The sequence below is a fragment of the Gopherus flavomarginatus genome, chromosome 1 (assembly GCF_025201925.1).
Source record: "Gopherus flavomarginatus isolate rGopFla2 chromosome 1, rGopFla2.mat.asm, whole genome shotgun sequence".
Classification (NCBI taxonomy): domain Eukaryota; kingdom Metazoa; phylum Chordata; order Testudines; family Testudinidae; genus Gopherus; species Gopherus flavomarginatus.
Window position 1 is genome coordinate 219,166,930 of NC_066617.1, and position 25,396 is coordinate 219,192,325.

At 36.8% G+C, this 25,396-nt stretch overlaps 1 protein-coding gene across 11 annotated transcripts in view; it reads left to right on the forward strand.

The window, feature by feature from the left end:
- Positions 1-25,396, forward strand: part of DMD (dystrophin) — a 2,125,007-nt gene that overhangs the window by 990,972 nt on the left and 1,108,639 nt on the right. For 10 of the 11 annotated variants that reach the window (XM_050936430.1, XM_050936437.1, XM_050936440.1 and 7 more), the window contains 4 exons: positions 7,054-7,224; positions 18,088-18,267; positions 19,165-19,293; positions 21,984-22,154. In XM_050936430.1, coding sequence (XP_050792387.1) covers positions 7,054-7,224; positions 18,088-18,267; positions 19,165-19,293; positions 21,984-22,154 — 651 coding nt within the window. The remainder of the gene's footprint in view (positions 1-7,053; positions 7,225-18,087; positions 18,268-19,164; positions 19,294-21,983; positions 22,155-25,396) is intronic. The other variant, XM_050936439.1, reaches the window with a different exon arrangement.

Consider the following 25,396-nt stretch of genomic DNA (forward strand, 5'->3'; position numbering starts at 1 on the left):
GCTTCTGAAGACGCGAGCGTCATGAAACCTTCCTGGCCATCCCACGTGGATGTTGGTGGAACGTCCCTTGTGATCCACCAGTGCTTGCAGCACCATTGAAAAGTATCCCTTGCGGTTTATGTACTGGGTACCCTGGTGCTCCGGTGCCAAGATAGGGATATGGGTTCCATCTATCACCCCCCCACAGTTGGGGAATCCCATTGCAGCAGAGCCATCCACTATGACCTGCATGTTTCCCAGAGTCACAACCTTTCGTAGCAGCAGCTTAATGATTGCTTTGGCTACTTGCATCACAGCAGCCCCCACAGTAGATTTTCCCACTCCAAATTGATTCCCGACTGACCGGTAGCTGTCTGGCATTGCAAGCTTCCAGAGGGATATTGCCACTCGCTTCTCAAATGTGAGGGCTGCTCTCATCTTGGTATTATGGCATTTCAGGGCAGGGGAAAGCAAGTCACAAAGTTCCATGAAAGTGCCCTTACGCATGCGAAAGTTTCGCAGCCACTGGAAATCATCCCACACGTGCAAAACTATGCGGTCCCACCAGTCTGTGCTTGTTTCCCGGGCCCAAAATTGGCGTTCAATGGCTAGACCCTGCCCCATTACCAGCAGGATCTCCAAAGTGCAGGGGCCTGCGGTTTGAGATAATTCTGTGTCCATGTCCTCATCACTCTCGTCGCCGCACTGCCGTAGTCGCCGCCTCCTCCTTGCCTGGCTTTGCAGGTCCCTGTTCAGCATAGACTGCACGAGAATGCGTGAGGTGTTTACAACGTTCACTATTGCGGTATTGATCTGAGCAGGGTCCATGCTTGCTGTGCTATGGCGTTTGCACAGTTCACCCAGGAAAAAAGGCACGAAATGGTTGTCTGCTGCTTTCATGAAGGGAGGGGTGAGGCTGTACCCAGAACCACCCGCAACAATGATTTTTGCCCCATCAGGCACTGGGCTCTCAACCCAGAATTCCAAGGGACAGGGGAGACTGCGGGAACTATGGGATAGCTACGGGATAGCTACCCACAGTGCAACGCTCCAGAAATCGACGCTAGCCTCAGACCATGGACGCACACCATCGAATTAATGTGCTTAGTGTGACCACATGCACTTGACTTTATACAATCTGTTTTATAAAACCGATTTATGTAAAATCGGAATAATCCTGTAATGTAGACGTACCCTAAGATTGGTCCCAAGACTGATCCCTGAGGAATTCCACTAGTAACCTCCCTCTAACCTGAGAGTTCACCTTTCAGTCTGTCCTGTCGTATTCTTCCCTTTAACCAATTCCTTATCTACCTTTCAATTTTCATATTGATGCCCATCTTCTCCAGTGTAACAAATAATTTCTCATGTGGAACTATAGCAAATACCTTACGGACACCCAGGAAGATTAGATCTACTGCATTTATTTTGCCTAAAAAATCAGTTATCTTCTCAAAGAAACATATTAGTAACTTTGTTACCACCTCTTGAATACAACAATTGTAGAAAAATCTACTAGTGCTTTCTATCATTTGGGCTACTTACTTTTTGCAGTTCACCAAGCTTGGAATAGATCATTTAACTTTAGGAAAACATCCTAGGAGCCCTTTGTTATCTTAATCACCTGTTAATCACTCTCTTTATAAACAACATCTGACTCCTTGCCTCAGAGGTGCAAGCTGGGAGCAGCATGTCTTTTGTCCCCTCTGCTGCCTGCCTGAGGCTTGTAGCTTGGGGGCAACGCCTTTCTTTGCCTATGCTGTTTTTGAAGAGCAGCCTCATCCAGAGGCTCCATGGAGAATTTGCAGTATTCCTCTCTAGAAGAGAGTTCATGCAAATGTTGCACTTAACAGCTACACATGATTCATCTATTCTCTTCCTCCTCTTGCCCCTACTGGGACCACACAGCTCACAGGACTTAATTAAAACCATAGCACTGGCATAAATTTGGTGCATTTAGTGGCTGAATGCACCCTGTAGAATGAAGGTTGTGATTAAAATGTTTGCTTATTGCAGACATAAATATAATTTTAATAAACAGAGTAGCAGAATATGCATGATTTTTTTGTCAGATTAAAATTTATTAAGCTAAATTAATAGCTAGTTAATAGCTAATAAAGAGAGTCCTACTAGCTTCAAGAGTCAGCCTGTGATTTAAGCACATGGTTGGTGATCAAACCCCCACCATCCTCAATACAATAACCTTTAAGAATTACATTATTTTTGGAAGAACTAATATTCATTTGGGGACCTGTATCAAGGCAATTATCTATATTTAGTTTGGAAATTGCTAGAGAGGTAAAATAAACAAAGATATTAACAAATATAAATCTTGTGAGTGCTGGAACAACTGAAAGCCTTCTTCAGAAAGATTGGATGACATTGTCATTTGAGATTAAATATTTTACTCAGCACATTTAATACAATAAGGCATGTTAGAGTAATTTTAAAAAGTGTGGCTTGGGGGTTAAGATATGCTTTGTGATACATGCACACTGGGTTTATCTGATAACTTCTTTAAATTAAATAGTACCATGTCATTTATTCCAAGACTACATTTAGCATTTAAAAAAAAAAAAAGATTGCATGAAATAACTTCACCTGTATCTTTGGACTAGTTAAAGGATGAAATGTGCAGTTAGAGAGCAATTAGTGGCCTAAAGTGCTCTGTTTATTTTCGTTAATATAGAATTAATAGTTCATGTTTATTTTTACCTGGCATGACAGTTAACCATTTTAGTGTAACAAAGCTACCAAGGCTATGAGATACAGTATTTTCATATGCATGCAACCTTTTCAGTTCCCCCAACTGCATATTCTAATGAAATCTACATATTTTACCAAATATTTTGTTTTGAAGAGAAAAATGGTTAAATAGTTCATGTAAAATAAAAATCAGGATTGAAATATTTGGGTCCAGTGTAACATCTTTACTTAGACAAACTCCAATTGAGAATTTTGCCTAAATTTGGACTTCATGAATTGGACCCAAATCTATTTTCTCATGCTTATGCTTATATGTATACTTATATATGCCCTGATTCAGGGACAATTCCCTATATAAGACATTACTTAAGCACATTCTTAAAGTTGAGTGTACGCTTAAGTACTTTCTTAAATAGAGATGCTCTCTCAGACTGAAACACATGCTCAAATGCTTTTCAGAATTGGGGCCATATACAGTATAGGCCTCAGATAGTCGGGACAAATATAATTAACACATTTTTTAGAATATCTAGCTATTACCAAATATGGCTTTTGTAAAATATGCATAGTAAGATCATGTTAAGGTCCAATAATTTGTGACCTTTGAGAACTAGAAACAAGTGCCTGTGTCCCAGTTGAAAGCTAGGAAACTATCTTGCAATGGAAGAAAACTCCTATTTCTAGTCCTAATGGGTTTTATAATATCAGACCTCAAACCTACCACTGGTTCAGGACTGAATATTGTCTGTCCAGAGTCTAAAGCCAGTGTAGTTTGGGCTTGGTGTGAGAATTCTGTGCAAATGGGGAGAGGAGGGGAGTAATATCCTGGCACACTTATTTTTTACATGGCATCTGTTTTAAGCCCCTCAATGGTTTTGAAATTTAGAAATGGCCCTCACAGAGATGGATTAGTGAGGACAGTGCAGAAGGTTAAATGTGTCACTTGTGTATCACCGTCACGTGTTTATACGAAACAGATGTGTCTCACACACTTATAATGCTATGGGATGGCTACCTTACTTGTGAATGGCTGTGCAGGGCTAGAACCCATTTGGCAGTCAAGGAGGGGTGGAGTTATGTCCCTGCCTCAGTATTGTGTCAGTATAAAAGGGAGCTTGACCATGTGAGAGGGAATGGAAGGGGCAGTCCACTGAGTGTGTTCCCCGTCCTCCCTGAGACATTGCACATTCTCAGGCAAGGCCTACAGCAGGTTCACAGTCCTTCTTCAGCAATCTACCATCATCCAGGAATGTGGCTTAAAGCCATACAATAGTCCTTAAGTGAGTTCCTTTATGTTTTATGTCAACATGTTTTCAGTTCTATGAAGAGCTGTTCTGGGGTTTTTTACAAAATCATTACAGTTTCTCTACAAGTACAGTTTTGTAACAGAGAATATCAAAAGTACCAATGATCACTTCAATAAAAAGAAAATAATAGCTCAGAGACAATGCTAATGGGCAGTTTTTAGTATAAATAGCACACATTCTGTTTGGGGTTATTGTATAAAACAAAAAGCCTTAAGATGGCAGTGTTTCCCATTTTTCTTTTAAAAATAGATTTAAAAATTGATATTAACAAAGTAGGGGAAAATCAGTATAACATTAGCTTCTGGGCATATGCAGTAGATCTCTGAATCATGGAATTTTATTTCTATTATATAAAGAACATACAGAAGCAAAATACAACAAAACTGTAAAGTTAATTGTGTTTATGCGTGTGTATCTTTAATTTACTTCAAAAATAAATGCAGCATGCATTCATGGTTCTGTAAGTTCTCTACAATATTTCAAAATGTAATTTACATAAATAAACAACTTCTTAAGTACTACATGACTGAAAATTAGATTTTTTTTTACAGTGTTCCCCAAAAGTAAGCAGATTTGGAGTATTTTGGACAGTGACTAAGGGGGCAAGTGCCAAAGTATGCTTATGTGTGAATAATTACAAAAAAATCACTAAAGGAATGTCACGGTTGCAAATGCAAGCACTCAGTAGTTAGAATATACCAGAATTAAGATCCCCCCTGCAACAATGTAACCATTGAAGTCTGAGCCTATCTTCATATGGGAAGTCTGTGTGCAGAGTCTGAAATAGAACCCACCTTTTCTGGACCTCAGTTCAGTGCCTTAAATGCAAGAGAATTTCCTTTTACTTCTTACAGTTCACCACCTCATTCTCTATCCATTCCATGCATTGAATGAGGCAGGTGTCGTTAGAGCAGGCAATATGTGTTCATGGAATTAAAGACTATATCATAATGTATATGCACAAAGGGGCTGAATTAAGGCTGAAACCTCTCAGTTCAAGGGAAAGACATGCTACAGTATTTGCCTACCTCCTAAGGTAGGAGCATGTAAAATATTAAGGATTGTGAAGTGCACAGAATTATTCACGCCAGTCAGTGGAAGAGGTGAGAGTAGAATTCATGGTCTCCTCCTGGCTGTGGGCACATACACCTTCCCATAACCCAACAGGGTTTCTACATCTCTGCAGCATCTCCCTGTCCAGAGCTTTAATTCTAGGTCTACTGTGCAGGAAGTTTTATTGTAGCTGAGAGCATACTTAATGTATCTGGTGCTTAGTGGAGATGGAATGTTCTGAGATTTTAGTAGTAAGCCTCTAAAAAGCTCTATCTAGCCTGTGCAAATGGCCATTTTCACAGGTTTATAACTTGGCCATACCTGGGTGAATTTTAATGGGGATAGGAAAAGACACATTTCTGACCCCAGAATGACCCCTTTCCTAAATTTCAAGTTTAAGCTTCAAACTCTATATACAATAAATCTTTTCAAATAAATGAGTGAAAAAAAATTATATTGGCAAAACAACCTATTTTCCCCACACTTCATTATTGGAACTCGAATGAACATTTTTTTCTGAAAAGTACACACTCATAATCGGTATGAAGCAGAGAGCAAAGTTTCAGCCAGAACATTTAAAATTGGGAAAAAAATTATAAAGAACTGAAAACAGGGTATTAGTATGGAAAGTGTTAAGCAATGTTAATGAAAGGTGTTGCTAGCAAGCGCCAGCTATACTATGTATAATGCTATTTTGTTTCACTAATGGATCATCAATAAAAAGGCTGTGCAATTTGAAAACAATTAAAAATAAAACTCAAGGGGGGATACAATTTCATTTAAATAGTGTCTGGTTAACAGAGAGATTACTTATTTTCTTTAAACATTAGTGACCTACAACTGAATTCTAAAATATCCTTCTTTGATCACTTCTCTATCAAGTTGGGGAAAACAGACTCTTTTAATTCTCATTTTTTTTGAATTCATGAGAGTTCAAGATTGTTCTTAAAATTAATGGTGATAGAAAAGCATGACAAACGAATTTAAGTATGTGTAAGGAGCATAAATTAAATTTGCCTCTTTATTTTTCAAACTGTTTTCTCCATTGATAAAGTTGTTCATATTTAGGGATGTTATTAAGCCAGTCATTCAGTATTTATTTTCAGTAGCCAGCTTTGTCCCAGAATGAATCCTTGCGTGGGTGAGATTGGGTCAGGCTAGTGTAAAGGGGCAATAGGTGAAGGAGAGGAAGGGGTTCTTTATATCGGCATGGGAGATGGGCTAGTAGAAGGGTACAGAAGATGGCAATCCTCCACACGTTGGAGTAGTGGGAAGGAGTTGTTGGGTTTCTTTGCAGTACGGATGGAAGTGGGAGGAAGCCAGCTCTGGTGGACGTGAGGCATTAGGCATTATGATACAATTTTTAATTACATTATCATATAGTGCTTTTGTGTAAGACCCCTGCCTCAGTTAGTACTTAGAATGGATGGTGCTTAGTGAGCAGCTTTTTAGTGTTTTATCTTCCTTCTTCAGTGTGTGGCCCCATATCTTATTTACTATACACACTTCACACAGTGATTAGAGTACAATATTAATTGCCTCAGATGCAATGTTGCTGTACAAAGAAAGTTGTTGGGCTCAGCATTGGTGTGCTTAACTATCCATGGGAAAATTCATCATAGTTTCCAAAAAGGGGTTTTGGCTCCTCTTCTGAGTCACAAGGGTAGACTTCTAATTCAGCTGTTGCCATTTAACATGACACACATGTCTTCAAATGGGAGGGGAGTAGTTTTTAGTTGTTCCCCATTCTGGAGGTGAACCAGTTCAAATTTAATTTGTATAAAATTTCAAAATTAAGTTATATGATTTTATCAGTACAGAAGCATCTTTGACAAATTGACATGATAAGCAATACATTAACCATAACTATAGGTATTGAGAGGAATGAGAAAGCTACATTGTAAATATACAAACTACAAAGCAGACATGCATACAAAAATACATGCCAGCAGGAAAGTACAAATTAGTTTGACTAAAGAGTTAAAATCCACATATTTTTCCTATGCAGGTGACAGAAAAAAAACAAGAGTTAGAGAAATGTTTGAAATTGTCCCGGAAGCTACGAAAGGAAATGAATGCTCTGACAGAGTGGCTGGCAGTGACAGATGCAGAATTGACAAAGAGATCGGCAGTGGAAGGAATGCCTTCTAATTTGGATGCTGAAGTTGCCTGGGGCAAGGTAATAATATAGAGTACTGTACGTTTACGTATGCTTCACTTATCATTTAGCTTTCTTGAATATGCATAAAACAGTGACAGAAATCTGGAAACTTGATTAGTTGAAAATTATGAACAACATTGTTACATCATTATGATAACATTGTGACTTTAAAAGTTTTTAAGCATCATATTATTGCACATATCAGTAATATATTAAACCTGTCAGATAGCAGTCATATTTTAGTGAAATATGTTATTCTCACAGTACAAGGATTTGAGTTTTGGGTGATTAAAATCAATCTATACATGTAGATAATGCTATTATTTGGCATAAATTGTTTGGCCTTAAATTTCCAGTTAAAAACTTGGGAAGTGTAGGAGAAGCTATTTACTAACATTAATGAGATTTGAAACCCACAGCTATTCCAAAGCCCAATACTGCTAGAAAAACGTATATCATATATTTATAGTTTCTCGAGCATGGAGTCCCGTTGACATTCCATTAATTGTGAAACTCATTGGAAATATCTATGTGTTTGAGTCATTATTTGTGGTTTCAGTCTCCTGACAAAAAGTCCTGTGGCACCTTATAGACTAACAGACGTTTTGGAGCATGAGCTTTCGTGGGTGAATACACACTTCGTCGGATGGGTACGAAGTGGGTATTCACCCACGAAAGCTCATGCTCCAAAACGTCTGTTAGTCTATAAGGTGCCACAGGACTCTTTGCTGCTTTTACAGATCCAGACTAACACAGCTACCCCTCTGATACTAGTCTCCTGACATAAGACAATGCCATTATTTTTAAAGTTAAGCTCTCAAAGCTTTTAAGATGAACACTCAGTTAATACAACATTTTTGTTCATTATGATTTGATATGGTCAAGGAGACTGCAGGCTACATTTTCACTAGGTCAGCAGACACATCAAAAATCACGCATCATGTATGCTTGTTAAAATGTATCTGAGGGTGAAATAAATAACCTAAAACAGCAAAGCCTTTCTAAGATAAATCTTGTTTGAAAATAGCTCCCCAAACTTACTGATCAAGGCCAAGCTGAATTACTTGAATTGCTAATGCAGTCTTTCCATTTTTTTTGCAGATAATAGGACTGATAAAAATATCAGCAGAATAAAAATTGTTTTATATATATTCAGCCATCCCACATCACAACAGTGGGTTTTTGTTGTTTGCTGTGGATGTTCTAGTTTTCCCTTCTTCTTTGTGACTCTCAAACTTTTTCTTCTTAAAGTAATTTTATCCCTGACTGTAGGGCTATCCATGAAATAAAATAAGTAAGTAAAATAAAAGGATCTACACTACAAAGGACACTAAAAAGCATGCTTAAAACCAAGAAAGCTATTGAAGTGAGGGATGGTATAAAATACACAGAATCCTTTTGGCAAAATTGCAATAAACTACTTGTACGCACAACCAACCAACCTGTTTATACTTCACACTGCTTGCTTTTTTACTTTTTCACAATAACTATAATTACATTGTAATTACACCACAAATGTACACTCAAAATGTAATTTGAGAGTAATAATCCATATTATTAATCTACTAATTCTAGGGTATTGTACTAGGTACACATGTAAGAAAAATATGTGTAATTAATTATAGTGAAATGTATTGAATATGAAACTAGATTTCATACAGGGACCCACACATGGTAAAATAACACCATCTACTTGCAGGTGCTATAGGCTAAAGGACATGCTGCTTTATTGTTGTAACAGCATACTAAAAAATGGTGACAACACCCCCACCCACAAACTGGAAGTAAGGTCAAAGAGTGAAACAGATATTCAGCCCATAATATTCTGAGTCACTCAATTAGCTCCTAAATAGCCACTTTGATGTAGTAAAGAATTAATTTTGTCATATAGTTAAACTTTTGGTTATATGTATGTTTGGTAATCACAAGTATCAAAAAGTATAACCACGATGTTTCAATTTCCTGAAAGGGGGTTCCAAAGAGGATGGATCTAGACTGTTCTCAGTGGTAGCAGATGACAGAACAAGGAGTAATGGTCTCAAGTTGCAGTGGGGGAGGTTTAGGTTGGATATTAGGAAAAACTTTTTCACTAGGAGAGTGGTGAAGCACTGGAATGGGTTACCTAGGGAGGTGGTGGAATCTCCTTCCTTAGAAGTTTTTAAGGTCAGGCTTGACAAAGCCCTGGCTGGGATGATTTAGTTGGGGATTGGTCCTGCTTTGAGCAGGGAGTTGGACTAGATGATCTCCTGAGGTCCCTTCCAACCCTGATATTCTATGATTCTATGATGTTGCTACCATTTAATTACAGTCACTATATCCAAATAAGAACATGCACAAAATCAATCAGCATCATTACAGACATGCATATAAAATCTGACATAGATGAATCTTTTAAGGGTTTGGTTTAAATATACATTCAAAATTTTGGCAAAGAAAAGGCAAAACTCTATTTAGCTTCCCCTTTTCCGTAACTTTCACTTCATGCAGGTATCTCATCCCTTGAGCCTATCTTTATCTTTTCAGCTGCGAAGCGTGCTTATTTTTTTTTTTTTGTGCAAGCCATACAAAATAACTGAGTTTTAATCATGTGAAACTCAGTGATCAGTATACTCAGACTATACATATCTTCTGATTATGGCCATATCCAAAGCTTAAGCTAGTTATTCAACAACATGCAAGAAACAAGGAGAACTCTGAAGCTATATTGTTATAAATAAATTGCAGATGCTTACAGGCCAACATTTTTCTAATTTTTTTCCCCTTAGATTAATTTTGTTCAGTAGACCTGTGGCTAAAAAAAAGTGAAAGATCTTACTGAACTTCACCTTGTACTGTAGATCTATATGGACACCATTGTATATACTCCTTCACAAGAGTGCAGTGGATACAGGGTTTGGAACAAGATTTAGTTTTGGTTTCCTTTTTTATTTTTTATTTTTTTTAAACTACTTAACCATATGATGTGACCTGAGCCTTTTTTCCTAGTTTGAAACGTTAATCTTCTAGTGGCATACTCTCTGCTGCCACACAAGTGAATAGGAAAAGGATTTGCCTCTATTTGTAAATGCTTTGAAAGGTGCATAAGCTTTTCTTGTCATCATCCTAGAATAATAATAATATACTTCTAAAATATATCATCTAGAATCACAGCAAGAGACATTGGAGAATGTGATTCTAATTATTTATTTTATTTTTAAGTTTACTCCTGGTTTGTGAAACCCCGATTACTACTCAGTATTTTTCATGTTCACCTACTTCTTTTTCCTGTGGTGAAGTCTCCATATTACATCAGACTTCATGAAGTTTTAGTTAATCCTGTGATCTCATCCTCCACAGCAAATGACAAATGTCAGATTTTCAAGGGAAGAAGTGTGTAATCTTGCAGAACTAGCCTGCCAATCACATGGTGCATTTTCCAGTGAAGAGAACAAAAACACTATTTGCTAATGCTGAACTACACAGTACCTTTCTCCTGAAATGGAGATGTAGCTGCATTACCATCTGAATATTTCCCTGCGTGCTCAGAGAGGCTAGTTTATTTTTTTATTTTACCAAATAATTCTGATGGATACACCCTTGAAGCAGGTTAAATGGAAAGGTTTGTCTTTAATTCATTTTAATTTAACTACTGGATATGAACCTTAATGATCTAAAAGTTGCATAATTAGGGCTTTAGGTCTGCTGATTAGTGCAGTTACACAGGAAGTTCTTGTTATGTCTTACTATTGCTACAAACAGGTAGACCATTAAATTTTTTTCTCCCTAAGACAATCAAGAAAGGAAAGAAAAGATCATTAAAATTTCATATAGGAGAAATATGCTGAATGGTTGAACCAACTTGAACTGTAATTAAAGTTGAACCAAGCCTGTGTTACTGTTTCTGCTAACCTGCAGAAATATTATATAGTACTGCATATTCTCTTGAGGAAGTGATGCTTTAATGGTTACACTAAAAAGCTGGTATCTAGAAAATCTTGACTTCAAATCCAGCCTGAACCAATCACTTATTGTGTGACCTCTGACAAGTCATTTCACCTCTTTTTTGCTTCAATCAGCTCAGCTAAAAAACACTGGGTGAAAACAACAGGCCTCTATTGAAGTGTATATAGGCAGACCAGGTTGAGTTTATAATCCCATTACCAGGAATGTTCTGCTTGGAGAATTTTTAGCATGTATAAAGCAATATTTACATACATATACACGCATATTCTCCACCCTATACACCATTTTTATACTTTTATCAACTCCTTTGATTTCAGTGAAATCACATCTCTGTAAAGGTGCTGTAGAGAGAATTTGGCTCATTGAATGTATGATTCAATAAGCAGTAATTTTATGATGTAATAAGTGTTAATTCTTCAAAGACATAGTTTCCAATAAAGGAGTATTAATGTTTCAAAACACTGTGAAGAAATTATAAATCCTGCAGGGACTTCTGTAACTGAGGATTTTAAAATTATTTTTAAAGATATAGGGAAATCCTCAGGCAATACTTGATTGAACTGGAGTTGAATCTGTGCAGACAAAACCAATGACTGTTTCAAATCTGCTTTAAAAGAAGGTTGAAAAAAGGTTTAAGACATATAAACAACTTCTTATCTTTGGGAACCCTGGATATTAATGTTCCACTTTAATACATCTGTATCTATTGTGACAAAATCAGACAAGACAGTTCTGAAAAGGTAACTGAAAACAGGTAAATCAGTCATAGAATGTGAAAGCCTTTTTTCCTATGAACTGAAAAGAGATTACCTTGGATTAATTATAGACACCTGAGTCCTATTAAAGGGCAACCTATAACCTTTAAAAATCTCTTCTAAAAGGGAGAGAGGAGAGAGAAAAGGTGAGAAGCAAGGAGAAGGTTTGTGTGCAGCAGAGGGAAAAGGCATTGCCTAGGTAAAAAGCTGTTTCCCTTTAGAAGGGAAAGCCGGTGTTTGTGTTTGGGGATTGAGGCCTCGGTTCCCAGTGTAGCTGAGCCCAGGTTAAGTTGGAAAGAGTGACCAGTTATTGGTAGCTAGCATAAGAGAGGCACTCTTGCAGTGGGAGTTAGGAAATGCATTTTTATTTGTATGTATTTAAATAAACTTCTCAAGTCAACCCTATTGCCTTTCCTGTAAACATTGTTAAAAACAAATAAACAAACAAAAAAACCCACAGAATTAAGTCTTTAAACTTATTTTATTGATCTCAAAGACAGAAAATATTCGCCAAGCTGTGTTAGGCACTGTGATTCAGAATATTTTGATTTAATTTATACTCATTACTATTATACACACTAATTAATGCACTGGCACTCCAATATTGATGGCACTAGGATTTTATAATTAAGAATTAAACCTTTGGAGCAAGACTGATTTACTCCAGGGCCCCCAATTCTGGAAGGAGAAATGTTGAGCCTTGATATGAAGAAAGAGGTTGTTGTCACACTACAGAGAGAAAGTGTGCATGTTATGGGGTTTTATAGATAATATGAATTATCAAGAACTTTCATGAATTACACACAGGAAAATGTGAAGGTCTGGAAAGTAGAGAGCCCAAACAGAGAAGTCATCCTAGATCTACTTCTTAACAATATGGTAATTTTCAGTGAGGGCCTGATGCTCTTACCTTAATTTCAATGGAACCTTTCACAAAATAAAATAATACATGATAAATAAGGGTGCCAGAATCAGTTGTGGGAGTGTGAGATTAATGAGGCAGCTTGGTACTCATGGTAATGTACTACTATTGGTAAGGTGAGCATTTGGCTCCATCTTCCTCCTGCTGAAGTTAATGGCAAATCTCCAGTTAACTGCTGTGGGAGGAGGTTTGGGCCAGGAAAAGGCCATTGTGGAGAAATATTTAGAAAACACTAATTTTTGGAAGTTAGAAAAGAAAGAGGGAAAACATCAGTGGTGATAGCCATGTGAAAACTGGACACATGCCATTCTGGATGTAATTGACCAGGGAGATGACAGTCCCTTTCTGCACAGCACTATTCTTCATTACTGTAGTCCATTCAGTTTCAGTACCAGAGGTTATAAAGCAGAGGGATTGTCCAACCAGAAGTAGGATATGAAATTAAGTTAAGACCAGTTTAATCTGAAATTTAAGAAAAAACATATTTGACTGCAAAAAAGTCTCTTTAGGAAATTGTGAAAGCCTGCTTAAGTCACATAAAACTAGACACAGTATTCTGTACACAACAGTCATGCCCTCTTACAGAGAAGGGACAAGCTAGTTTTTTTTTCCATTTTGTACAGTTCTATTATAAAAGTAACAAGTATAATTTACAACAGGAAAAAGGAAGATTTGTTAAAAATAATTTTCTAACTAAAAGAATTAAACAGTAAAAAAAAAAGTTGTAACAAGAGGTGGTGGAATTGCTATCATGGAAGACATTGAAGTCTCTGGGACTTACCTAGCTTTTAAAGCCAGATTTGTCTGATAAAAGATTTGATTGCTGTGGTATTGTGTTTTCAGAATGGAAATGCCAGATAACATTACCAAGAAAAATTCCATACCAGCTCCAACTACTAGGGCATTAGTATAATAATTTAGCTGAGAGTGTATAATAGTAATGAGTATAAATTAAATTGAAATGCACTGAATCACAGTGGCTAATGTAACTTGCAATATATTTTCTGTCAGTGACATCAATGAAATAAAATGTGCTAAAAAAATTGTGCCAGATGATTCATAGCTAAGGGCCAGAACACCGTCAAAATAATAGATGTGCTATAAATAAATAAATAAATTCCTGGACTGATACAGTAAGAAAGATATCATGTCAACGTCTGAGTAATACAGTATTCCCATTTGTGAGAATTAAGCAACCTAACTTCCTTCCTTTATAGGGTTTCTATGACTTATTAGGATCACTTTGGGGATTTATATGTCCAACGTGAAATCATACAGAATCTTTCATCCATCATGTCTTGCTTGTGAATGTTTAAAGCAAATATAATAATGACTGATGCAATTAAAGTATTATCCTCAATACTATTTTAGTCATGGCCCTAGTGCTCTTGCAAAATGAACCAACAGCTTAATTTGATGTATACTGGTACTACTTCATCATTGTAAAATGTAATTGAAGAAGCCTAAACACGACATTTTCAAAGGAAGCCTTCACCGTACAGTTTCATGTTAAAGAATTCCTTGCTCCTACTTATCCTTTCTTGGTAAAAGTGTTTTATTTTTATAACTTTATTAAGAAAATGTCCAAAATTTATTTATAAGAATGTCCACAAAATTGCTTTTTAAAGGAAATAGAGAACATACAAAAGGATCAGAATGACGTGTGCTAAAGATCTGACACTATATATTTGCACATACACTTATACTCACAGACTATATTAAAAGAAAATTATTTATGTTGTAAAGTTAAACCCTCAACAGTTAGAAAATGCCAGACTTATGACTGTCTGCAAAAGCTTAATTCTGCCACTGTTATGCATCCAACATATGCACTTAATGCAGTAAAGGTCCTGTGGAAAAAATGTATATGATCATTTAATTAATGTCTTTATCATAACACACAAGGTGACTGAATTAATGTTATCTGAGCAACTACAACTTGGTATTTTCTAACTTTTAGTGCTTGACTCTGCAACCTAAAAATGCATTTTTAATATAGTTTTTGTGTGTAATTTTAAGTTTTAAGTAATATAAATATACCAAATGTTACAAAGGGGTCATTACACATGTATCTCAATCTTGCTATATATATAAAATCTGTTAAAAGTACTTCAATTTTTTTAAAAGCGGCAAAGAATCCTGTGGCACCTTATAGCCTAACAGACGTTTTGGAGTATGAGCTTTCGTGGGTGAATACCCACTTCATCAGATGCATCTGACGAAGTGGGTATTCACCCACGAAAGCTCATGCTCCAAAACGTCTGTTAGTCTATAAGATGCCACAGGATTCTTTGCTGCTTTTACAGATCTAGACTACATGGCTACCACTCTGATACTTCAATTTTTTTGTACTAGTGTAAAAAAATGCTAAAGTTGTCTGATTTATTACTGTGGGAAAAATATACACAGAGTAACAGTGCATGGAGATGGGTGGAGTCTGAATTTCATATTTAAAAAAATATTTTGATAAAAGAAATTATATAGTAACTAACAGAAATAGATTTTCAGTGAAGCTGGTCCAGAATTTCTGATGAAACGTATAGGATGGAATTTTGGCCCCGCTGAAATCAATGGGAGTTTTGCTGATGATTTCAGTATAGTTTGGCAAGCTGTCTTATCTTACTCAGGGTCAGCATTTGGGAGCAGGTGTTGCTTAATTACCTCTGGTGGAATGATCAGTCTATTATTTTTTATGGTGGTTAACATGAGATTGGTACCTTTGGTTACTGTCTGAGTGCCCAGAGCACAGGATGAGCACTTGGTAATTGGAACAACAGCTTTTTATATTTGAAGGGGAAAAAATTGATCAAGACCTCAGTATTTGAGAGAGAAAGAGATGACTCCAGCTCTGCTCAACTTAGAAGCTCAACAGACTAGACTTTGAGTCACAACCTGAAGGGCATATCTGACTTTGAACTGCAGTTTTAATTAGCGGAGATTTGACTTAATAGTGTAAAAATTATCTACCTGTTTAAAATTTAGATTGTGATTAGACAAACCTTGTAGTTCCAGCTGTGATAAATGTTTGTGTATTATGGAGGGGATGGTCATCAAGATTGCCCTGAGTTTTTTATATATATAAAAAATTATAGTCATAAGTAATAATGAACACGTCTCAAAGGTTTCATTCAAAACATGTTCAAACTCTGGATTGGCTAAACCATTCAGACAAAATAGAAACTGACCTGAGCCTTCACCCAAAGCTGAAGCCAAGCAGTATTCTTTGTTGAAAATAAATTGAGTATGTTTTTTTCCCCAAGAGCAGAAGAGATCAAACAGTGCTGGAAAAGATTGTCTTTACATTTCTTCCAGACTAACTGGAAGCTGGCCAAATCTCAAACCTCTGTTTCAAGTCTCATAGAACTGAAATTTAGAGAAGATTGTTCATATTCCCTCTATTAATGTTTTTTAAATTCTCTCACATAACTTTCTTCCACAATGCTTACATAATTTGGTAAAACATTTCAAACTGCTTATCCTTATCTGGAATGTAATGGTAAAAACTTATTTTTGAGTGGTATCGGATTATTAACTCAGTGCAATGTATGCATCAAATAGCTGCTATACAGTAAGTTAAAAAACATCTGCTAAATACACTTGGGGATGCTGTTGTACCAATGGGAGTAATTTTTCTCCTTATTTTTTATGTTTGCCAAGCTTTGTTTTTACTGAAAACATATAAGCTTAACAATGTGGAATTATACGAGATGTAATGGAGATTGGCTGTAAATTTGATTCTACGTCAGTAAGGACATTGGCCTTTTGGATACAGGAAATGGTGGTTGACAGGTGTGTGCCAGTCCGTCTGTTGATGGCCGAGGCTCTTCTCCTTTGTGTAGTTAGGTATTCATGAAAATTCCTCAGTTCCTGCTCTCTTATTGGTGACTGCTCATTATCACTGCTGTCTCCTCCACTCACTTTATTTTGTATGTCATCCCATGCATTTTCTAACCATCTCACAATTCTGAGCTTTGCCATTTTGAGTTAGGTCTTTGTTCCCTAAACAGATAAAAGGTGCAGGCCGGCATCGTTTGAGCAGCAACCACCAGCTTTGGGTCAGAAAGAAATGTTCCCTAATAACTGATTAGCTGTGGTGTCAAGTGACAGTAAATTGAGCCACCTGCTGAGACTTCAGCAAATCTTAGTTGTGGCTACTGTTTAGTGCTGTATTTCTGTTTGCCACTTCATACTAGTTTACATAGGGCTTATATTTTAGTTTTTTCCCTTGGTGACCTTCTTGCATCTTTATTGCAAATTTTAGTCAGAATAAGTACATTGGGTAATCTTGCATATCATTTTAAATCTAAGCACATAACGGGAATGAGAGGGCTAATGAACTGTTGGGAGGCTGGGCTGTGCCACTATGTGCATATTTAGGACACTCCAGGTTTGATCTTCATTCTTACTGTGAGAAAGGGGCCATTAGGGGAATTTTAGTCTGCAGGGTACAATCCCAAGTGATAGCACCTTATTACAGATCAGAGGCCAGAGTTACAGCTGAAAAAGACTGCATTGGACGTGTGTGTGTGGGGAGTTCCTACAGTATTTAAAACTAATAATATTGCTATTCCTTTAGGGTTGTGATACTGTAATCAAAGAAGTACTGACATTTTCAATTTAGGCAGCAAAGAGTCCTGTGGCACCTTATAGACTACTAGAAGTATTGGAGCGTGAACTTTCGTGGATGCATCCGACAAAGTGGGTATTCACCCATGAAAACTCATGCTCCAAAATGTCTGTTAGTCTATAAGGTGCCACAGGATTCTTTGCTGCTTTTACAGATCCAAACTAACACGGCTGCCCCTCTGATAATTTTCAGTTTAGTTATCCTATAATGTTGATTTGCATGGTGTTTTAATAAATAATTTTTCTTATTTAAAAATTCGCTCTTAGGCTTTTGTCTTAGGTAATAAAACTTCTTAACATACAATTTGAACATCTTGCATGATACATTAGAACTATGTACTGTAATGGCAAGTAATACACACTCTTTTAAAGTAAGGTATTGGTTAAAAACTACTCTGAGGGTATGAGACATCTTTAAAATGTCATTAGAGCTGGAAGAATATGCTTTAATTTTGGTGTATAATAATAGCAAACCAATGAAGGTTTTTTTTTCCCCTTATCAGTATTCTGTTTTAGCATTTTGTATTGTACAATCATAGTGTGGTGACAAATATAATTTTTGATTCCTTGAGGTGTTCTATTTCCAAATGGCCTTTCATATTTACTAAGTAATCATCCTGGGTACACTTTCCACAGGCAACACAGAAGGAGATTGAAAAACGCCAACTCCATCTAAAGAGCATCAGTGATCTAGGAGAGGGTTTGAGGACAGTGCTTAAGGAAAAAGAAGGTCTAGTGGATGATAAGCTCAGCCTCCTGAAAAGTAACTGGATAGCAGTAACTTCACGAGCTGAGGAGTGGTTCAACCTATTGTTGGTAAGATAAAAGTATTTGTGCTTCTAGTTCACCATCACCAAACCATACTAAGCCTAAGTGTATGGATAGGTGTGGAGGTTAATATTATGGGCTCAACTCCATTATATTGCACTTTTAGGCCCCATTAGAATACATGTATACATGGGTGCACTGTCGCCAGATTCAGTGTCGATATGTCCACTGACCTCAGTGGTGTTTTGTGGGTTGTAAACAAAGAATTTATGTGTGTGTGTGTGTGTGTGTGCGCGCACGCGCACAGAGTAACAAATATATAGAGACTCACTGCTGGCATCTCTTCTTTTCTGCCTCCCCACGGCCCCTCTTGTTGTAGCTTTCTGCAGCTGTGGCAGATTATGGGAGTAGGTTAAAAAACTTAAATTCATCAGGGCAATGTCATTTGCTCACACAGATAATAGGGGTGAGTGTGTGTGAGAGAGAGATTCCGGGTTTTAGAAGCTGTATTTGTATGAATATAGGGATTCATAGAAAGATGAGACAATAATCCAAATTTTCCAGAAGGAAGCATTTTTAAATTCTTCCTTAGCCAAAATGAGAACTTTTAAATAGCCATTCAATTTGCTTTCAAATAGGTGGGGAACTAAACTCACTCATGTAGGTTCAGTAACCAGAGATTTTAGTCCAAGTCAAATTGAAAAATCCACTTCTACCTTAAATATGTCACTATTGCTCTTCTGTAATACATATAAATATTTACATACTGCCAATGGATATAAACACATATGCACATATTTGAGAGAGAGAAAGCTACTGGAAAAATGTAATTAATTTTAGCTTTATAATGTATGTAATGTTTGCCACAGTTTGCATAATCATGGATTTATTTTATTTCAGCTCTGATTTTTTTTTTAATAAATACTTACTGTTTTCCACATACAGGAATATCAAAAGCAAATTGAGACATTTGATCAGAATGTAGCTGACATCACAACCTGGATGTATCGTTCTGAAATATTATTGGATGAATCTGAAAAACAAAAATCTGAGCAAAAAGAGGAAGTTCTTAAGGTAACATGCAGTTTTCTGGAAAGCATTTATTATTATATTATTCTAAAAAACTATATACATTAAGCTTTTTAGCCTAGAGATTTTAAAGCACATCATGAAAGATAGTGAAACATTATTTTTCTCTTGACAAAACTATCCTCCAACAGCTTATAAATTGCTTAATATTGTAATGAATAGCAAAAGTAAGCCCTGCAGTAGAAAAAAATTAAAATATGATATTTTAAGGTTTGGGAACTTCATAGTGAGCAGAACACTTATTCTTAAGCCTATCTCTGCTGAAAACTATTACCTCAAATGCATCTATTTAAAAAAGAAAATGTATCTGTGTGCTCCTTTTCCTCTCTACTCCCTTCTTTTGTGAATCATTGTGTGCTTGCTATTGATATCATAATGTTTTAGCTTACCAAACATTGATTGCACTGGCAACATACAACGGAGGATAATCCTAGCTGAAGTGGCTCATCATTTATAGAAGGGATATTATGTGTCATATACAATGCATGTACAGGTCCCCATTGCAAACTACAAATCTGCCCTCATATCCAGGGCAGTATTTAGCACTACGATATCATCAGATCCAATTTATTAAAAATTGGCATGCACTGTAAAGCATATGAGGCTCAGAGTTTGCATCCAGTCTAAGACAGTTTTTCATACTTGAGGTTGTATTCTGCCTTGAGTTATGCTCTGTATTGATTGTTTTCCCTTGAATGAATTTGTGTGACATTTAGTCACCTGGATATTTGACCATGCTTTGACAACATAGTCAGTCCATGCTAACTGAGGAACAGTTTGCAAAATCTAAATCGGACTGGGTTACTGACATTAGCGTGATACAATTTGCTTAAAGCAAAACTTTGCAAATTTCAAGACAGCCATAATTTTCAAACCAACATTTATTCAGGGAATAAATCAATGTTTCATAACATTGACCTTAGCAGGATTACAGGGCAGTCTTTTTAATAGGATGAGCAATTTTGCCAATGTAAGGTATAAAGTACAATTATCCTTTCCATCAATACAGGCATAACCTCCTGTTACACAGTCATTACTTGTAGACAATGCAACACAAATCTTAAATAGATTAATAGATTCATGGACTCTAGGACTGGAAGGGACCTCGAGAGGTCATCGAGTCCAATCCCCTGCCCTCATGGCAGGACCAAATACTGTCTAGACCATCCCTGATAGACATTTATCTAACCTACTCTTAAATATCTCCAGAGATGGAGATTCCACAACCTCCCTAGGCAATTTATTCCAGTGTTTAACTACCCTGACAGTTAGGAACTTTTTCCTAATGTCCAACCTAAATCTCCCATTGCTTCTTGTTCTATCATTAGAGGCTAAGGTGAACAAGTTTTCTCCCTCCTCCTGATGACACCCTTTTAGATACCTGAAAACTGCTATCATGTCCCCTCTCAGTCTTTTCTTTTCCAAACTAAACAAACCCAGTTCTTTCAGCCTTCCTTCATAGGTCATGTTCTCGAGACCTTTAATCATTCTTGTTGCTCTTCTCTGGACCCTCTCCAATTTCTCCACATCTTTCTTGAAATGCGGTGCCCAGAACTGGATACAATACTCCAGTTGAGGCCTAACCAGCGCAGAGTAGAGCGGAAGAATGACTTCTCGTGTCTTGTTTACAACACACCTGTTAATGCATCCGAGAATCACGTCTGCTTTTTTTGCAACAGTATCACACTGTTGACTCATATTTAGCTTGTGGTCCACTATGACCCCGAGATCTCTTTCTGCCATACTCCTTCCTAGACAGTCTCTTCCCATTTTGTATGTGTGAAACTGATTGTTCCTTCCTAAGTGGAGCACTTTGCATTTGTCTTTATTGAAATTCATCTGGTTTACCTCATAAAGCCCAATTATGTTTCAAATCTCCAGTGTTTTAGCCTATATTTACATACTTTTGCCTGTTTTTGGCAATACCTTCAAAATTCCAATAGCAGAAGCAGGTGATTTTGCTCCCCTTCTCCTTTCTGGGCATTTAACATAGCATTTTTCTCATCATGAACAATAGTACCATACCACTACAGCATGAATAGAACTATTTTACAGCATGAAAATTAGCAATGCTACATGGTGGTGTAGACTTCTCCTTTGTTATTGAGTAGTTCCCTGTAGTCAAGAAGACATATGGTCAAAAATAATAATGTTCAAAGTCATAAATCTGCGTTTACCAAAACTATTCGTAGCTATTGATGGAGAGTAATTTGACTGTTCCTAGTCATGAAAAGCATGCAACAAACACACAGGTTTTTCTCACACACAAGGTTCATGTAAATGTTGTTTACAGTATGTTTACTTGGGTCAGGACAAAGATCAAGACACAGTCTTTACATTTTAAGTTTTACACTGACCTGAAAAAATTACCTCTTCCACCGAGTATACTAATATTGCAAGAAACAGCCTCTCTAGAAAAAAACTGGAAATATGTTCTCCATCATCTTTCAATAAATGCTAGTGTAGATCATTAATAAAGTATATACATACACCGTCTCTAAACCTGAGGGCTACACTGTCAGAATAGATTATCTACACAGAGCCCCCCTATTATATGTGCATGCTCACACAGTTACCTGAATTTGCTTTTTGGTTTCTTTTGCACACTGCCTCTCTCACTCTCTCTTTGAATTTATTACTAACTTCAAGCCCTGTCTCTTGCTCATGGACTGTAGCGCTTAAAGGCTGAGCTGAATGATATGCGTCCAAAGGTGGACTCTGTGCGTGACCAGGCAGTAGACTTGATGACAAACCGTGGAGATCACTGCAGGAAAGTAATAGAGCCTAAAGTGTCAGAGCTCAACCAGCGATTTGCAGCTATATCACAAAGAATTAAGAGTGGAAAGGTAGGAGGAACTGCTCCCATGTGGAGATGCATGCTAACTGGTGCTTTACAAAAGGTGCATGGTCCTACATAGGGGGAATCAAATTCCCTCGAACACATTTTTCAAAGGAACAATAAAAAGATATATAATTAAAATGTAAATATTAAGAATGTGGGAAGGAAAAGTGAGTTGGTGTGGGGTGGGGGAGTCCATCATATTTATTCTGTTGCCATTTCATAGATAAGTATTTTCATGAGCATGTAACTCGTCTTTAAAAATCTGTTCAAGAATTAAACAAAGCACACAAGGTATCTACACATGAACAAAGTTTATTAAACACAGAGACCATCAACTGCCTTTTTAAATTATAAGGAGCAAAAACCTGGCCTCACTTCAGTAAGGCTAGAATTGCGCCCCAGAGACCAAATTAGTAGTTATAGACTATACAAATGGAATAATTATTTCTTAAGCATATATATCACCATTGGAACTACTATGATTTTTGGCTCTTCCCACAACTTAAAATGGCCTTTTTCTTAGTTTGATTTTTTAAAATTACATTTATCCGGTCTTTTTCTTTCAAATGACTCAACAAAGTTCTTTATACTTTCATCAACTTCACTTGGATTACTTATCCGCTTAAAGTTAGGCACTGGTTTAAGTACTTTGTGCTGAATATGGTCTTAATGTGGAACAGGTAATTTTTAGTCAAATTTTGGCCAGGTATGTGTGGAACATGGCTCAAAAATTACCTAATCCACACTAGACCGCCACGCATCCTAGGTAGCAGGATGGAAGAGGAATCAGGACAGGTGGAAATGCAAGGGCAAGGAATAGATAGAACCTTCTCTCCTTCCCCAAACCCAAATCCGCCATTTGTTGTAGCTGCTCCAATGTGTCAGGCTGAGCTTAGACTTGCTACAGTTTATTCCTCCCACGTGGTGGGAGGACCAAGAGGGAGTTTGTAATTCTGAGTGACAATCTTCCTCCCAAACTGCAATGATCTGCTGCCCCTTGCTCCAGGCAAATTGGGTAATCATTATCTATTCCTTTGGTATTAAACAAAAGCAAAACAAAAACTTGCAGTTATAACAATAAGCTACATACATGTGAGTTTTTTTTGTAAGACTGTTTTAAATATGTACTTGCATTAAGGCAGAGGATTTATTTTAATTGTTAATATATCATCATAATTCAGTACCACAGAGCTACTTGGTATAGAGTTGTTTAAATTCATCTTTGATTAAAACCATTATGCTATGAGATTTTTATCTCTTTAAATCATCCAAAAAGCAAATATGATTATAAACTAAACTGGTTTTAAAGGCATTAAGGCCTGCAGGCATTTTAAGTAATGGAGATTAGGAAAGGGCGAGAGACTTGAACTATTATATTGCCAGTGGGCTAAACTATTTTCTTTGCCAATAAAATATAAAGCATAAAACAATTAAAGAAAGTTAAAGTCCTGGCTCTAGTAAAAAAAAATATAAAATAATAATCAAAACATAGGAATTTATCATTCATAGATTTACTCTCGTCTTGAAAGCCACACTGGGAGCATGGATTTTTCCCCCTGGCTGAAAGGACTGTGGGCTTTGCTGCCAAACATGAGAGATTCGTGGGAATCCCCAAAGATCTGCTGTAGGTTAGGGCTTATTGTTACCAAGGTCTGGTGCCTCTGCACTGGCTCCAGTACCAGTGACTTCCTGGAAACCAGACTCTATTGCTGTCATGCTATCTTGGACCTCCAGACTGACTCTAAACACCACAGAGAGGCTTTTGTGATGTCCAAGGGAAGAGAAACAATTGCACAGAGGAGGACGTGAAAGGGGAGGGATGCAGGCAAGATTGGCCTCTCCATGTTCAAGTGAAAGGGAGATGATCTGAGCCAATGGGCCAAATTCTGTTTTTAGTTCTCATCAATGACCCTCACCTCTTGATATCACTGGACCCCTAACTCCATATCACAGATCTGAATTTAGCCTTATATCTTGAATGAGTGTCAGGAATATAGGAGAAGAAACTTCAAAAATAATTCTGTATTGAGGTAGGAAATAGTATGTCTACTGAAAGTATGTTAACCTGAGATTTCTTGGAATGATCTATCCCCTGCTTTATACAAAAGTCTACATTGCTATATCTCTCTTCCACATTTTGTCTTCCTCTTTATACCATAGAATAATTGACTGTGAATTAAAGGATGCTTTGTTTTTCATTTCATTTTGTAGTGTAATAGATTTTTGTAGTATAATATATTTTTGTGACTTGGTCTTGCATATTAAGTACAGTACATACCTCTTGGAAAGCAATTGCTGAAGTATAGAACTTATGGGTCAACATAGCCTTCGCTGTTGTGAAGTATTTGGGTCTGCATATGGTGACAGAATAGAACCTCACAGTGCCACATTAGAGAGATCTCTTGGGGCAGTGAATCTACACTACCCTCTGAGTTCTCTTATAAACACAAAATGGAACAACTTAATTGACAGCACCTGTATTTACCAAGGACTGCATCCCTGTCATCAGCACCTGATGATCAAAGGCAGCTAAGAAATCTAATAGAATCAATGGGGGCATTTCTTCTTCATCCATCCTGGTGGGAGACCAATGACTAATGTAACCAACATATTCTTTGTGCCATAGCCAGTTTTATTATTGTTGAAAATGGAAATCATTGGTCATAAGAAAAGATGCATTACCATGAAAGAAAATATGAAATAATGTGGAGTTGGTTTCCCTTGGTGTTTGATTCCTTGAGAACTTTAAATGTAGTTATTATAGCATAATAAAGTGTACTCTTTACTATTCCATTTTGTCTGTCACAAGAAGTTATTGAGTCACATATTGAAGAATCAAGAAATTAACAGTAACTTTCAGTTTGCATCATTTAAATCAGGACTTTTATGACAGTGTTAACTCTCAAAAAATCTTAAATCTAAAAGCTATGGAAAAATGTTGCTAGGCTCCTCAGAACTGCAGTAGTTTGTTTTATAGATTCCTATTTGATATTAGGAGGTGGAGATTTGCTGAGAATTCCTGAGAATTGAGCTCATGGCTTCCTCACACATCAGTGGGAGACTAGACCCCAAAGCTATTTGAACATGATATTCTATGGGGGTGGGGATCAAAGCATACCTCATTTCATAATATGAACAAGTGCTAACAATTTCTTGCTTTTATTAATTCTGTAGTTAATCATATATTTTTATCTGAGTGATTTCCAATTATGCCGCTCTTCAAAGATGTGTAAAAGTTATTTCTTT